At 46.7% G+C, this 14,870-nt stretch overlaps 1 protein-coding gene across 1 annotated transcript in view; it reads left to right on the top strand.

Moving 5' to 3' along the window:
* DOT1L (DOT1 like histone lysine methyltransferase) overlaps window positions 1-14,870 on the top strand; it is a 69,504-nt gene that overhangs the window by 39,610 nt on the left and 15,024 nt on the right. The window contains exons 10-18 of the mRNA XM_062510117.1: window positions 1,472-1,540; window positions 4,663-4,769; window positions 5,784-5,825; window positions 7,153-7,278; window positions 8,314-8,548; window positions 9,059-9,172; window positions 10,660-10,751; window positions 13,513-13,614; window positions 14,176-14,313. Coding sequence (XP_062366101.1) covers window positions 1,472-1,540; window positions 4,663-4,769; window positions 5,784-5,825; window positions 7,153-7,278; window positions 8,314-8,548; window positions 9,059-9,172; window positions 10,660-10,751; window positions 13,513-13,614; window positions 14,176-14,313 — 1,025 coding nt within the window. The remainder of the gene's footprint in view (window positions 1-1,471; window positions 1,541-4,662; window positions 4,770-5,783; window positions 5,826-7,152; window positions 7,279-8,313; window positions 8,549-9,058; window positions 9,173-10,659; window positions 10,752-13,512; window positions 13,615-14,175; window positions 14,314-14,870) is intronic.

Genomic DNA, 14,870 nt, shown 5'->3' on the forward strand with positions numbered 1-14,870 from the left:
AGGCCCTGGGGTTTGTTCTGTGCCTTGGGGCCAAGTGTCTGCATCACAGTGGGATTTCTACTTCCCACCTTTGTGTCTGCCCAGACCTGCCTGGCTCCTTGGAGCATCGCCTCTGCTGGGGAGACTCTGGAGCAGGATTGGGGTGGGAGGAGCTGCTGGTCTGTCCTTCCCTCGTTTGAGGGCCCACAAAACACCCAACAGCCAAGGCCAAACTTCCTGGATCCCTGGCAGTGCCCAAGGCCAGGCTGGACAGGGCCTGGAGCAGCCTGGGACAGTGGGAGGTGTCCCTGCCATGGCAGGGGTGGCACTGGGTGAGCTTTATAATCCTTTCAACCCAAACCATTCCATGATTCTTGACTGCAGAGGCACAGCTTTGGAAGGCCAGTCTGCAATTCCATACAGAGTTCACTCCTGGCTTCTCTGTTCAGAGTTGTCACATTCAGTGGTGGGTGTTAACTCCTGACTACTGAAATGTTGGAGTCCCCAACCCCTGGAAATGCTCCAGACTTGTGGGGATGTGGCACTGGGGGCAGGGTTTAATGGTGAGCATGGTGGTGGTGCAGGTTGATGGTTGGACTTCATGGTCTTAAAAGTCTTTTCCAACCTTCATGGTTCCACAATTCCATAAAAACAGGGACACTGTCACTGGATGCTCCTGAGAAGCCACACTACAGGCTGGGGACACCCACTAACCCCATCATGCTCTCTCCATTGCCCTCTGTGTCTTTTCTTTGCTCTTAGACACTGGGATAAGTAACAATTTTACTTGGCTGTGGCAGAAAAGACAGAAATAACAATTTCTGAAAAGAAAAATGTGTGGTGGGAACAAAGCAGCTGTGACTTCCCATGGCACAACTTTGTGCTGTGATAAGTAATGTGACTTTTAGACTCGGCTGCAAACCATAAAACCCCCAAACTTAAGATGTTTTCTTTAACTTAGCTGGATTATTTTTTAGTTTTCAAACTTGCTTAATGGTGGCTTGAGAGCAGAGGGAAGGTAGGGATGGTTCAAGAACCCTTTACAATGATGAGACCTCATACCTCTTCCCAGACTGTGCTTCAGGCTCTGCTGAATGACCCCAAATACCCATGAAATGGAGATTAGTGGCCTCTAAATAAAAGGACTTTGGGGGTTTGTGTATCAAAGATCCCAAGTAGGAAAGAGATAATTTAAATTTCTTTAGATTGCCACTGAGAATTAACATGCTCTTTTTTTTTTTTTACAAGTGTTTCAAAGCTGTCATTTTAAAGGGATCCTTGAGGTGTCACCTGGCAGGAATCATATATTGGCTTTCTTGGAGCTGTCAGAATGAGAATTAAGGGATTCATTTCTTTTTTAATGCTATACAAGGGGCAGTTTTAAAGGACAGCTCTTTAGGGCTCTGTACTGGGTTATATTTAATAAGCAGTTACTTCTAGAAGAAATAATGGAGCTGACTGTTCTCTTTTTCTTTTTTTCTCCTTTTTCCAGGTGGGAGAATTGTGTCCTCAAAACCTTTTGCACCTCTAAATTTTAGAATTAACAGTCGAAACTTGAGTGGTATGATTGCCCTTTTTATTGTTCATTACAGTTGTGGATATTCATTATCTGAAAATGTCTGGAATGTTACTGCTGTTTAGAGTTGTTTAAGTAGAAGATGCTGTTGGATTATTAGGGCACACCAAGTGACAGGCACTTAAAATCAATCTAAAAAACGTTACCCAAGAGAGGAGCAGACACTTCTAATGGGTTTGTACTGTTGTGTTTTGCTGTTGGTTCCATCAATGTGTCCCTGTCTGGGCAGCTTTAGAGCTGAAGAGAAATAAAGAGTTCAAGGGTGCTCGATTTCTTCAGGCACACAGAGCTGCAGTGGCTCACAGTGGAGTTCCTTACACCCTAAATCCAGGCAGATAAATCCCACCAGTCAGGATTCCTGAGGCTTAGAGGTTATGGAGCCAGGCTGGGAGAACTGGGGGTGCTCACCTGGAGAAGAGAAGGCTCCAGGGAGACCTGAGAGGCCCTTGCAGGGCCTGAAGGGGCTCCAGGAGAGCTGGAGAGGGACTGGGGACAAGGGATGGAGGGACAGGACACAGGGAATGGCTTCCACTGCCAGAGGGCAGGGCTGGATGGGGATATTGGGAATTAGGAATTGTTCCCTGGGAGGGTGGGCAGGCCCTGGCACAGGGTGCCCAGAGCAGCTGTGGCTGCCCCTGGATCCCTGGCAGTGTCCAGGGCCAGGTTGGACATTGGGGTTGGAGCAGCCTGGGAGAATGGAAGGTGTCCCTGCCATGGCAGGGGTGGCACTGGATGAGCTTCAAGGTCTCTCCCAACCCAAACCATTCCAGGATTCTCTGAAATGTTTCACTTTGAACATCTCCTGTGCTGTGCATTGAGCAAACAAACCCCTCCCAGACACACCCAGGCCCTGGGACTGGTTTATTGCCAACGCTGGGTCGTGTTTTCCTTCTGCTCTGAACACGCCAGACTTGATGTTTGGCAGTGTTGTCCTTTGCAAGGACGTGAGCTGCACTTTAAGGAGGTATTGGGACATTCCATGGGGTTGGTTATGCTTTTGACCTTTTTCAGACTTTCATTGTTGAAACTGGGGTGTCTGTGCAGAAGTTGGACTGACATTCTCTGTGAGTCCCTTCCAGTTCAGGTTATTCTATGAAATTTGTCAAGCAAAAGAGCAGTCCAAGCTGGGCTTTATATGTATTTGCTGTTTTTAGTGCTAAATTTTCCCTAAATCAAATCCCCCTCATTCCCTCCCTGTGCAAACGTGGGGAGCAACTCGATGAATTCCAAATCTCAAGCTGTGCTGTCTAATTTTGGCCTAAACTGCTTTTGCAGAATAGTAATTTTTGGACTGCCGTGAAGTAAATTGTGCCTTTGGGAGTTATTTTTAAGCTGGAATTCTTTTGGATGTTGCACACATCAGGGGCTCAAACCTGCACTTTTCTTCTCTGTTTGAAATTTCTCTTCTGGGGCCACTGGTGGTTTGGAACCTTATTGACCCTTGGGTGCTGGACTGCCAATTCTTTGGAGACATGGATTAGAAAATAGAAGTGAAAAACAATGGAATGGTGCTCCTGGAAGTCCTCAAGCCTCGAGAGAGCCCAGATCAGGCTCTCAGTTTGCTAATGAGGCAAAGAGAACCTGAATGCAGCTTGGGCCCTCTTGCAGAGCCCACCAGAGCTTGAGGAAATCCAAGAATGCACTTGGAGAGATTTAAATTAGACCTGCCCACTAAAATACAGGGCTTTGGCCTCTCAAGCCTTTTCTTTCCTGGATTCTTCCCATTCCCTTCTCTTCTGCATTTGGGAGACTGAGGCCAGCATGTGCTGCTGTTTCACCTCAGAACAGCCCTGGCTATGACTGTCAGTGGAGCCCGATCTTTATTCCAGTCCAGTTCTCACCCCAGCATGGATTCATTTGGAATGTTTTCTAGAATGCTGAAGGTTCAGATCTCAGCAGTTATTTAATGCTGAATGGAAATGCTGATGTTAAAATTATATTCAGATGATTAATTGGGGTTTGGATGGAGGAGAGGCTTAGCAAAGGGATTTCCACCAATAGAAAACTTCCAGGGATTCAGATAAAAAGCCACCAAAAAAAATATATCTTTGCATGCTACTAACAGAGAGAATTGTGTGCACATATTTTAGGGCTTAATCCCTTTCTGAGACCATATTATGTTTAGGAAATACCAACATCAAATGAGCTTGTGTGGGATGTGCTGAGCCTGGGGCTTGTTGCAGCAACCTGTTCCAAGTGACACTTCCAGGGAAATGGCATCCTCTGCCATGGTCAGTATCCTGCACATGGAACAGGGAATGTCACTGCACTGCTGCCTTTGTGCTGCCCCACAAGGCTTTTCATAATACTTTTATTCATCAAGGCTTTTTTTTGGTGCCTGAGCATGACTTGAGTCATGTCTCACCTGTCTATCAAATACTCTGATCTTGAGCATGAACACTTCAATAATTTATACAAAACACTGGAAAAGATCAAGCTTTAACAAGGAGGCACCAGTTCCTTCAATACCACTTTTGTCCTTAGCAGTTCCATCTGTAGGAAGAAGTGGAAATGTGGAAAGAGTTGGGACAAATGAAAACAAGTATTAAAATGTGGTTAAAATAGTGGTTGAGGTTGCTGAATCCCAAACCTTGCTTTTGGCCTCTTCTGGGTTATTTGTGTTTAATTAGAAACGTGCCATAATTTCTCCTGCAGCCCTGCCACTCACTCAGTGGCTGTGGCAATGTTAAAGGCACATCCCATAGCTATTAATTCTGAAGAACAAAACAAATATAGACAAGAAAGCAAACCCAAAACATGTTTGTGCCCAGTCCAAATATGGGGCAGCTGCAGCTGACAGGGGCTGAGCTGGTGATGTTCTGGGACTGTTCAGTTCAGTCCTGTCACACATATGTGTTGTTCCTTGGAAAAGTCGTGTGGGACACAGTTCTGTTGGCCAGAAGTGAGGAGATCATTCTGGGATGGTTGGCTGCAAGGTACACGTCCCACATGTTTGCTTCCTGTGGGGTGCACGTAGCAGGAGAGGAAGGAATTCCCTTCAAACTCCCAGCAGTGTTTTCCTGTAGGATCTGCAAACCAGATTTCTCTCTCTTGGTGCCTGGCTGATCTCAGCTGAGCTTTCCCCTAACGTGGCTCTCCTCCCACAGATATTGGCACTATCATGAGGGTTGTGGAGCTGTCACCACTGAAGGGCTCCGTGTCCTGGACGGGGAAGCCAGTCTCCTACTACCTGCACACGATTGACAGAACCATAGTGAGTACCAGGGGTGCCATGGGGCCAGGAGCCTCTGGCTGCTCCAGGGCAGCATTTCCCAGCTCCACATCCTTCTGCTTTGCTTTTGTGTTCATGTCCCTTTGTGGATTTACACACCTGAGTGTGGAAACCCCCTCTGGCTGCTCCACACACCCTGGGGTTTGGGGAAGTGTTGATTTACTGAAGTTGCAGAGATTCACTGATAAAATTACTTCTGCAGCTCCTCAGAATTGAGGTCTCCTGCTCTAATTTCCTCACAGAGGAAAGACTCAGTGGGGCTTTGATTCCTCTGTGGTGCAGACCATTTCATTCAGTCATATTCAACCAGTAAATCTCAATTTCAGTAAAATTCTCAGCTGCTGTAGAAACAGCCCAAGCTCCATAAGAATAGTGAAGCATTCACTGTTTTGGTTTTTTTTTAATTAAAGAAAAGAAAAATCCAAGAATCAACCAACCAACAACAACAAATCCTAACAACACCCCCCCACCACCAAAAAAAGCCCACCAACCCTCCACAAAAAAGGCCCCCAGGCCCCCTGTAATACCCAGCAAACCCTGTGGAAATGAAAACTTGATGGACAAATCATTTATCCTACCCCAAGGTTTTTGCAGTGTGATAGTAAGGCTGTTTTCCTCACTCGGCTGTAGTCTAATAAAGCTTTTGTTCAGGAATGTACCAGAGTGAAGATAAATGATGGACTATGAGGGTGCAGCAGCTTCAGTGGAAATAACTTCATTGAAAATCAGTTTCTGCTGAGGGGAGATATGTGACACAAAGCTTTAAAACAAGGCCAGGCAGTGGTGGGGATGATAAAGCCTTGTAGAGGTTGGATTATACCCTGTTACACAACAGGCTGGGTGGCTGAAAGAATAAATGTAAATGGTTCTTGATGTAGCTTATCAGAAGCAAAGCAGTCAGAATTTCTGCAGTTCTAAATTTTAAGCTAATATTTTATTCTTCTGTGTTCATCTGTCATGGGTTTGAGGATGACTCTCTTCTCTTTCTATTTTCAGCTTGAAAACTATTTTTCTAGTCTCAAAAATCCAAAACTCAGGGTAAGTTTCAATCATTTTCTGTAGAAAACTCAAACTAAGGGAGCAGCCACTGTGAGGAATTTAATCACAGGTGGACAGAATTGATAAGAAATCAGATTTCCTTGGTAGGCAAAGAACATGGAGCTAATTGAAGGGAAGTCTCAGATGCCATCAAGCACTAATTCAATCATGTCCAAGGGATTTCTAATAGAGAATTAATGGGGCAGCCCCAAGGTGCTTTTACCTTGCACTGGAGGTCTGTAATGAGCTATTTCTTCATTAAAGAACTGGAATTAAAGAAGGGAATGATGGTTTGAATCTGTCCCAGTGCTCAGTTTCTGAAATGAAGCTGAGCAATGCTCTGAAATGTTCCTTTTGGGACGTGCCATTGGAGGCACAGAGTGAGTTGTCATTTGCTGCAGTCTAGGCTTTTACACATGGAATTAAAATGCCAGAGGATTTTTGGGACTGTGCAGGGCTGTGTTAACCTGAAATAATCAATGGATTCCCAGGAAGAGAATTAAGTGAGGCCACTTAATTTAAAACTTCAGGTGAATGTTCATCCTCAGGCTGGCTGGCTCTGTAAGAACAGACATGTGGGGGCTCTGAAGGGGAATTATTTCAGATTGCTCCACTCAAATTTGAGACAAAAAAGACGTCTTAGAGAAAAAATAAAAAAGGGGTCAGGGTGCTTCTGATCTTCCCTGCTTTTCACACTTAAACCTGCCACTGGTTTGGTTGATAATGTGCTTAAATCAAAGGTGTCTTGGAATTTCCAGAAGTTTTATGCAGATTAAACCTCACCTGGAAGGTGCAGGAAGGGCTTTGACTGAGCTCTTGGAAATTTCCCGTCTGAAAGAAGGTTTTTTTCCTGAGAGAAAAAGAGATTTTCTCTTAACAAGGAAATTCCTGTCAGCCTGGGAGTCAATCAAGTGAAAAAAATGCTGCTTTTGTTTTTTCTTAGTCACCTCAATAAAATTGGCTGAAGTTGAATTAGATGATGATTAATGGCTTTGCTATTTCTAGTCATGGAAGATTTTTAGGGTGTCACCATCAAATGTCAGGGATGTGGAAAAGCTATTGAAATGTATAATGATAATAATAATTTTTAAAAGTCCAAATGAAACCTGATCCAGCAGTATGGGGCTGGGAGGGGAGAATAAGGGAAGAGGTTGAGATTTAATCCCCTCTGGAGGTGGAAAAGGACTTGTCACCTGAGTGTGGCCTGAGCCCAGGGGAAGTTTGTTCCCTTTTCTTGTGGAAAACTAAGCTGGGAAACAAGGTGATCTGTATTAAAAAGTGCTAAATACATGAGCAAATGGTGAAATCTCCCACCCCTCTTCCCCAGGAGGAACAAGAGGCAGCTAGACGTCGTCAACAAAGAGAAAACAAAAGTAACACAACGACTCCAACGAAGATCCAAGAAAACAAGGTGAGCATCCTGCATTTCTGTGCACTCAGTGTGTTTCCTGTGGCTGTGCATGAGCTCATGCTCTGAGTCAGGAGAAGCCTGGCTCTGTGGGAAGGCTGCTGGCTTTTACTCTGAGCACACAAACTGCTCTAGCTGTTGCTGTGCCCAAAAATATGATGGAGTGAGTTAATAAAAGCTGCACTTGGGAGCTGCATCACTAGTTCTGGGGAAAAAAAAAAAAGGAAAAAGGTGTTGCAGGATGAATAGTTGGTTGTCCACCCTCGCTTGCATCCAGCAGGAGTTTGCAGAGCTGTCCCTGAGTCACAGCCCACTGAATGGAGTTCAGAGCGTGCCGAGTCTCTGCTGCAAAGACTCATTTCCTTTCTTGTGTAATGCTGTGAGAAATGCAGTGCCTGTTCATGCCCAAAAATATAAAGTATTGATTGTACTCTGAGTTTTGAGTGAAATTCAGTTGAAGAATGTAGTCAGGGAAGGATGAATAATCAGCTTTTGTCAGCTGGAACAGATTTAACAGAATCACAGGAGAGTTTGGCTGGAAGGACGTTAAAGCTCATCCAGTGCCACCCCTGCCATGGGCACTTTCCACTGTCCCAGGCTGCTCCAAGCCCTCTTCAGCCTTGTCTTGGGCACTTCCAGGGAGAGACCTTAAAGCCCATCCAGTGCCACCCCTGCCATGGCAGGGACACCTTCCACTGTCCCAAGTTGCTCCAAGCCCCAGTGTCCAACCTGGCCTTGGACACTGCCAGGGATCCAGGGGCAGCCACAGCTGCTCTGGGCACCCTGTGCCAGGGCCTGCCCACCCTCCCAGGGAACAATTCCTTCCCAATATTCCACCTAATCCTGCCTGAAGTTCCTCTCCCTCAGCATTTTCTTTTATTTGATGAATAAGTCTAGAAGAGAATGAACACAACCCCTTGGGCACAACTCTTATCCAAAGCAAGTCCACTTCCCTGGCAAGTTATGGAACTACAGAGCATCAGTTTCCTTTCAGAAAGTTAAACACCATTATTAATGTTTGCTGAAAAGGAATGCTGCATATGGATGTAGAAATGACCAAAGTTTTTCAAAATCTCTCAGGATTCTGGTGCTGAAGAAGAAAAAGCTGCAGCAAATTCTGTTAAAAAGCCATCTCCCTCCAAGGCCAGGAAGAAAAAGCTGAGTAAGAAAGGGAGGAAAATGGCAGGGAGGAAACGAGGGCGCCCCAAGAAAATGAACACAGCAAGTACTGAACGCAAGACCAAGAAGAACCAAACTGCACTAGAACTTCTGCATGCTCAAACTGTCTCCCAGACATCTTCATCCTCTCCTCAGGGTGAGTGCAGGGCTGCTGGAAGAGCCTGGATAAGTCTCTGAAGCTCTGGACATGATGGTTTTTGCCTTTATTGCCAGGTTGAGTTTGGTTTCGTGGCATAACTTTCCTGTTGCCACCAGAGCAAAGCTGCCCTTGAAGTGATGGTGATAGGATTTATGGTGATGGATGTGTTAATGGGAATGTGGGTGGATTCACGTAGTGATGGTGATTAATGTGTTAATGATGATGGCATTAATGTATTGATGGTATGGGGGTGTGATTAATGTATTGATGGGGTTTGGGGTGGGATCTCTCTGTGGGATATCTCAGCTGGGGCTGAGCTGTGGCTGCTGCCATGTCTCAGCTGCTTCTCTTAGGATGGATCACAGACCCTTCCAAAGAGTTTGGAGCAGCGTGTAGGTGGACTAAGCTGCTGGATCTCATGACAAATGCCATGTTTCCAGTGGCAAAGCTCCTGTCCTTGTCCCAAACACGGAGTGCTGACCTGAGGTTGTGTTTGTGTCTCTCCAGATGCCTACAAGTCACCTCATAGCCCATATTACCAACTACCTCCTAAAGTGCAACGGCATTCGTCCAACCAGCTCCTGGTGACACCCACCCCCCCTGCACTACAGAAGCTGCTAGGTAAGGCTGCCCTTGGCCTGCCCACCTCCCCTTTGGGGTTCTGCATGGGGCAGGAGGGGGATTATCTCCTCCCCACCTTCCTTTGCCTGCCCCACATCCTTTGGCATCACAACAAGGTCCTCCCTCATGCTGAAGTTGGTGTTTTACTCTGTATTTTTTATCTGATGTTGTTTCAGCTCTCCTTTGGCACAGCAGGCAGCAAGCCTGGATTAGCAGGAATAGTCAGGAATAGCTTTATTTTAAATGAAATCATTCTTTTAATCCTGGGTGACACCACTCCATTTCCTCTGCCGAACCCAGAGCTGGTAAATGAGGTCCTGTCTGAGAGTCTGAGGTCACAAAGGTGTGGTTGGAAAATGCACTTCATGTGCAAGAAGTGATTTAAGGGAAAACCTGGAGGTTTTTTGTTTTTTTTCATCCTCTGCTTCCAGCTGTTTCTGGCTTTTGGCATTGGGCATGAACCAGTCCAGGATGCTCTGGGAATCTGTCAGAATGGTCCTGTCTATGTGGGGACCAAGGGCTTCAGTGATGTCCTTAACTTGTGCTCTCTTGCTGTTGTGTCAGTTATGGCTGATTCCTTGTTGAAAAGAAAGAGAGGGGGGAAAAGTGATTTAAATAGATATTTTGTGGCAAAAAGAGTGATTTTTTTTTTTTTTGAGGGATATTTTGTGACAAAAAAGAGCAATTTTTTTTAAGGATATTTTGTGGCAAAAAAAAATGTGATTTTTGAGGGATATTTTTTGACAAAAAAGTGTTTGGTTTTTTTTTTGAGGGATATTTTGTGGCAAAAAAAGAGTGATTTTTGAGGGATATTTTGTGGCAAGAGTGTTTCTGAGGAATGTTTTGAGGCAGGGTGGATGGGGACAATGACCCTTGTCTGGGCTGAGCTTCCTGCATGTTTGTGCACACCAGGTAGTGCCTCTTTTGTGCAGCAGATTGGGCTTAACCCTGGGGTTCCTTTAATGATAAAAGGGCTGGGGAGGAGGAAGGGTCCTTGTTGGAGATGAAGGGTAACAAGAAGCCAAGTGTTCCTTGGAGGGGAGAGTAAACTGGGTGTAGAACTCCTCATGTGTGTGGAGGGAGGAGGAGCAGGCCCTGTGTTGGTTCTGGGTGAGTGCTTTGAGCTCAGGGCTGGTTTGGCTCCTGCAGCTCATTTCTTTTATTATTTCTGCTTACAGAGCTCTAAAACCACTCAGCTCCTCTTTGCTCATGCAAGCACACCCTCAGCCCCCAGCACCTTCCTGTGCCTCTTGGGATCTGTTGTCATGGCTTCCATTGGATCTGAGGGATCCAAGAGTTCCTTTTGTGCTAGGAGAGGGATTTACAGCATGTTCTTAAATCCATCCTCAATGGCTTAATCTGATTTAGAGTCCAAATCAAAAGCAAGGGAGAGACAAGTGAGGAGAGGTGGCCAGGGAGGAAATGGGGGTAAACAGGGCCATGGCACTTGCTCTCTGCTGAAATTCCTCATCTGATTTATTTTGCAGACTCATTTAAGATCCAGTACATGCAGTTCATGGCATACATGAAAACTCCTCAGTACAAAGCAAGTCTGCAACAGTTACTGGAGCAGGAAAAGGTGGGTGTCACTTTTTAACATTTCTAAACAAAATTACCTGACTCTTAAGTTCCTTGTATGTGGGGAAGTGTGCTGGAGATGGGAACTGTGTGCATATACACCAGTCCTGCTTAGGCTGAACAGCTGCCAGGAGATTTTGTTGCAAACTTACTTTTTGTGTGCTTAAATCTGTAAAATGAGAGAGCTGTACCTCCCCTGTTCCCTCTGTGCCCCCACCTGACAATGCTGATTTAGAATCATAGAATCCCAGACTGGTTTGGCTTGGAAGAGACCTTACAGCCCATCCAGTGCCACCCTGCCATGGCAGGGACTCCTTCCACTGTCCCAGGGTGCTCCAAGTCCCAGTGTCCAACCTGGCCTTGGACACTGCCTTGGATGGGTCCCTCCCAACCCAAACTAATTCCAGGATTCTATGAACCACAGTTCATAGGGATTAAGAAACCCAAACTGTCACTAGCTGTTATGGGGATTTAGCAGAGTATCCTTGGTATTGATAATTTGAATGTGTTGGATTGCACTGATGGGCAAAGTGTAAATGTCCCAGATAATGGACTGGGAAATGTGAAAAGGGAAGGAGTCCTGGAGCTGTGCACTGGGATGTTCCTGCCATGGAGCCACCAGCAGAGGGAGGAGATCTCCTGCCTGAACACCTTCTTGTCTTGCTTTGTCTCAGTTATGAATGATTTCATTGCTGTATCAATTGGCCCTGATGAGAGTCCGTTCCTGATGCTTCTGTGGAGGAGCCCCATAATGCTCAGCAATTAACTTGAACTTCCAGTTAAAACCTTCCAGGGCCTAAAGGGGCTCCAGGAGAGCTGGAGAGGGACTGTGGACAAGGGATGGAGGGACAGGACACAGGGAATGGCTTCCACTGCCAGAGGACAGGGCTGGATGGGATATTGGGAAGGAATTGTTCCCTGGGAGGGTGGGCAGGCCCTGGCACAGGGTGCCCAGAGCAGCTGTGGCTGCCCCTGGATCTCTGAGAGTGTCCAAGGCCAGGTTGGACACTGGGGTTTGGAGCAGCCTGGGACAGTGAAAGGTGTCCCTGCCATGGCAGGGGTGGCACTGGATGAGCTTCAAGGTCTCTCCCAACCCAAACCAATCTGGAATCCTGTCCAGGTCCAGCTTTTGGCATTCCCTGTGGAAGCTTTCCTTCTCTCTGTAGTCTTTGTGAGAGAGTTAGAAAAAAGCTACAGGGCTTTTTTATTGTGTTCTTCATATTGGGAACTCTCCAGAGGAGAGAGATTAACTTGTGCCACCCCATACCTTACTGAGAAGTGGTCGATGCTGATCTGGTGTTCACGTAAACCTCTTTTTCTGTGGTTATTTCCATTTGCTTTCACAGTCAATCAGTACTTAGAACTTCCAGCTTTTTCCTTAAGTAGCAGATTTTTCTGCTTGTTCTGCACTTGCCAGGAAAGTCATCACTAAGTGAACTTCTCTCCTGCACAAAAGAAATGATGGTGAGCAAGGGTTGTGCCCTGCACAGAGAATGAATCATGAGTGTGGAAAAGTCATCGCTTGGTGATGGTGTCCAACAGCTGCTCCACACTTTTAAACGTTAAAATGAGGAATTCAGTATGAAAATATTTTTTAATGGAGTGTTACATGGCAAATTAAACCTCACAGAGGCAGAACTTGGCTGGGTGAGGGGCTGGGTATGGTCTGTTCAGTAACTCCCTCTTACAGGAAGGTTTTCAAGTACAGTGATAATCTCTCTGTAATAATGATTTTTAAATCAGCTGCTGCTTCCCAGAGTGCCCTTAGATGGATCTGTCAGCCCCTGCAGTGCCTGGGAAGGCTGAGTGAAATGCCTCCTGTTGAAAACAAAAATGATTTTTCAGCATCCCCCAGAACAGCCCCTTTAGCATTGCAGGGACTGTTTTCCCAAGCCAGGTCTCTGTGTTCCTGCATGTGGGGAATTTCCAGCACTGCTGCTTCCCTCCTTGGAAGATCAGTCATAGAATCCTGGAATTATTAAGGTTGGAAAGGATCAAGATGCTTTCTTTTTGCCCTCGTTCCCCACTTCTCCTGGAGCCATGGCTCAGTCTGTGCAATCCCTGCTTGGTCTCAGCAGCACAGGGTGGAAAACAGGATAATCCCAAAGTTCCCTGTCCTTGCTGCACTAATCCTGCATTTGGGGCTGGGTAAATGAGCTTCTTCAGCCACTCCTATCCTGCCCTTTGCTGTGCATGGCCACGGATCGAGGGAGCAGGGTCTGGTTAAGGAATGTTCTGGGCAGGGAATGTGCTGTGAGTGGCAGGAGTGACCTGAAATAATGGTAGCACAGGTAGGAAAACTGGTTTTGGCTTATTTAGGACTTTCCTCCTGCCTCCCCCCCAGTGTATTTTCATTTACTGCATCTCTTCCATGGGTATTGGACAGGGAAACTATGAACTGGGGCTCTGGGGATTTGGAGCCAGTTCCCAGTTTGGGAGCAGATTTCATGCAGATAATCTTTTCTGTGTTGTGATTATTGCTGCTGCTTCACCATGCACTAGGAGGATAAAAATTAGTTTCTAAGACTGCCTTGATTGTATTTTACCATACAGGAGGAAAAATCTACTTAAAAGCTCTTTACAGCTGGCTTAACTCCACCAGTATCACACCCCAACAAATCCAGGCTCTCAGGAGTCTGGGGCACGGCTGGATGAGCTCTCCTGCATCCACCTTCATTGAAGTGCTCCACAAACCTCTCCTTGAGATGGCCCATGCTGCAGCTGGTGCTAAAAGTGTGTTCTGTCACTGTTCCCTCTTCCAGGAGAAGAATGCTCAGCTGCAGGGGACAGCCCAACAGTTATTCACCCACTGCCAGGCCCAGAAAGAGGAAATCAAACGCCTGTTTCAGCAGAAGCTTGATGAGGTACCTCTGTGCTGGGGGGGATCTTTCTGAGTCAGCTGCATGCAAGCATTTCTGGTCAAGCTAAGTAAGACCAGAGCAGATTCAGATCTTCAGCCTCTGCTTAGCAGCAGATCAGGCTCAATCTGTGTCACACTCTGGTTATGTTTTGATTTTGTTGTTGGAATTGTTGTGTGCCCGGTGCACAAGGAGGGGACAGACCAGAGTTGTGTGGTTGGTGAAGGATTCATCCTCTGCTGCTCAAAGAAACTCTGTTTGTGCTGCCATCCAAGCCCAGGAGCACAGGAGGAAATGTGGGGGCTCTCCACAGACTGCTCTCCAGTTCTGTTGGCTGATAAAGCCTAATGCCAGTTTTAAAGTTGAAGGGGTGGAATAGCAGCTCCAAGGTCCTTGTGTCCTTCCTTGTTATCCCCAAGAAGCCACAAAATGCCTTGGAGAATGCTGGGAGGGGTCCTGAGAGCTGCAGAGTTCTGCAGATCTCCTCAGTGTCACTTGGGAATGGGACAATCACCAGGAATGAGGGTCTCAGGACCTTATTGACTGATCTCACCCTTCACCTTTTAGCTGGGAGTTAAAGCTCTGACATACAATGACCTGATCCAGGCTCAGAAGGAAATCTCTGCTCACAACCAGCAGCTGAAAGAACAGACAAAACAGCTGGAGAAGGACAACAGTGAACTCAGGAACCAGAGCTTGCAGCTGGTGGGTCCAGTCCCTGGGCTGGGAACAGGGGGTGCTGCCTTTGGCTGAGGGCAGGGCATGAGCTGTGGGCTAAGACATCATCCAGCTGCTCTGGGTCCTTTGAAACAGAGGCAGGGGAGACCTGCAGGGAGTCCTTTTTTACCTCTGATTTACACCATAGCAAATCCTGAGGTGGCGGTTGCCTCTGGCCTCAGCTGTGTCCCCAAACAGCTTGGGATATCACTGGGTCTAGCTCTGGCTGGACAGGAAATTTGTGCAGGGCTTGCTCTGGCCATAACTCCTGTGGTGCCCATCTTGTAACTCAAACCTTGAGAGTCATGGAAGTGTTAATGTGGGAAAAGGTCTGTAAGATCATTGAGTCCAGCCATCAACCAGCACCACCATGGTCACCAAAACACCACTTTCTCAAGTGTCACACCCACTTGTTAGAACACTTCTAGGGAGGGGACTCCACCACTGCCCTGGCAGCCTGTGCCAATGCCTGACCACCTTTTCAGTGAGGAAATTTTGCCCATCTCCAACCTAAACCTCCCCTGGCTCAGCCTGAGGCCGTTCCC

Source organism: Cinclus cinclus, chromosome 28 (genome assembly GCF_963662255.1).
Source record: "Cinclus cinclus chromosome 28, bCinCin1.1, whole genome shotgun sequence".
Taxonomy (NCBI): Eukaryota; Metazoa; Chordata; class Aves; order Passeriformes; family Cinclidae; genus Cinclus; species Cinclus cinclus.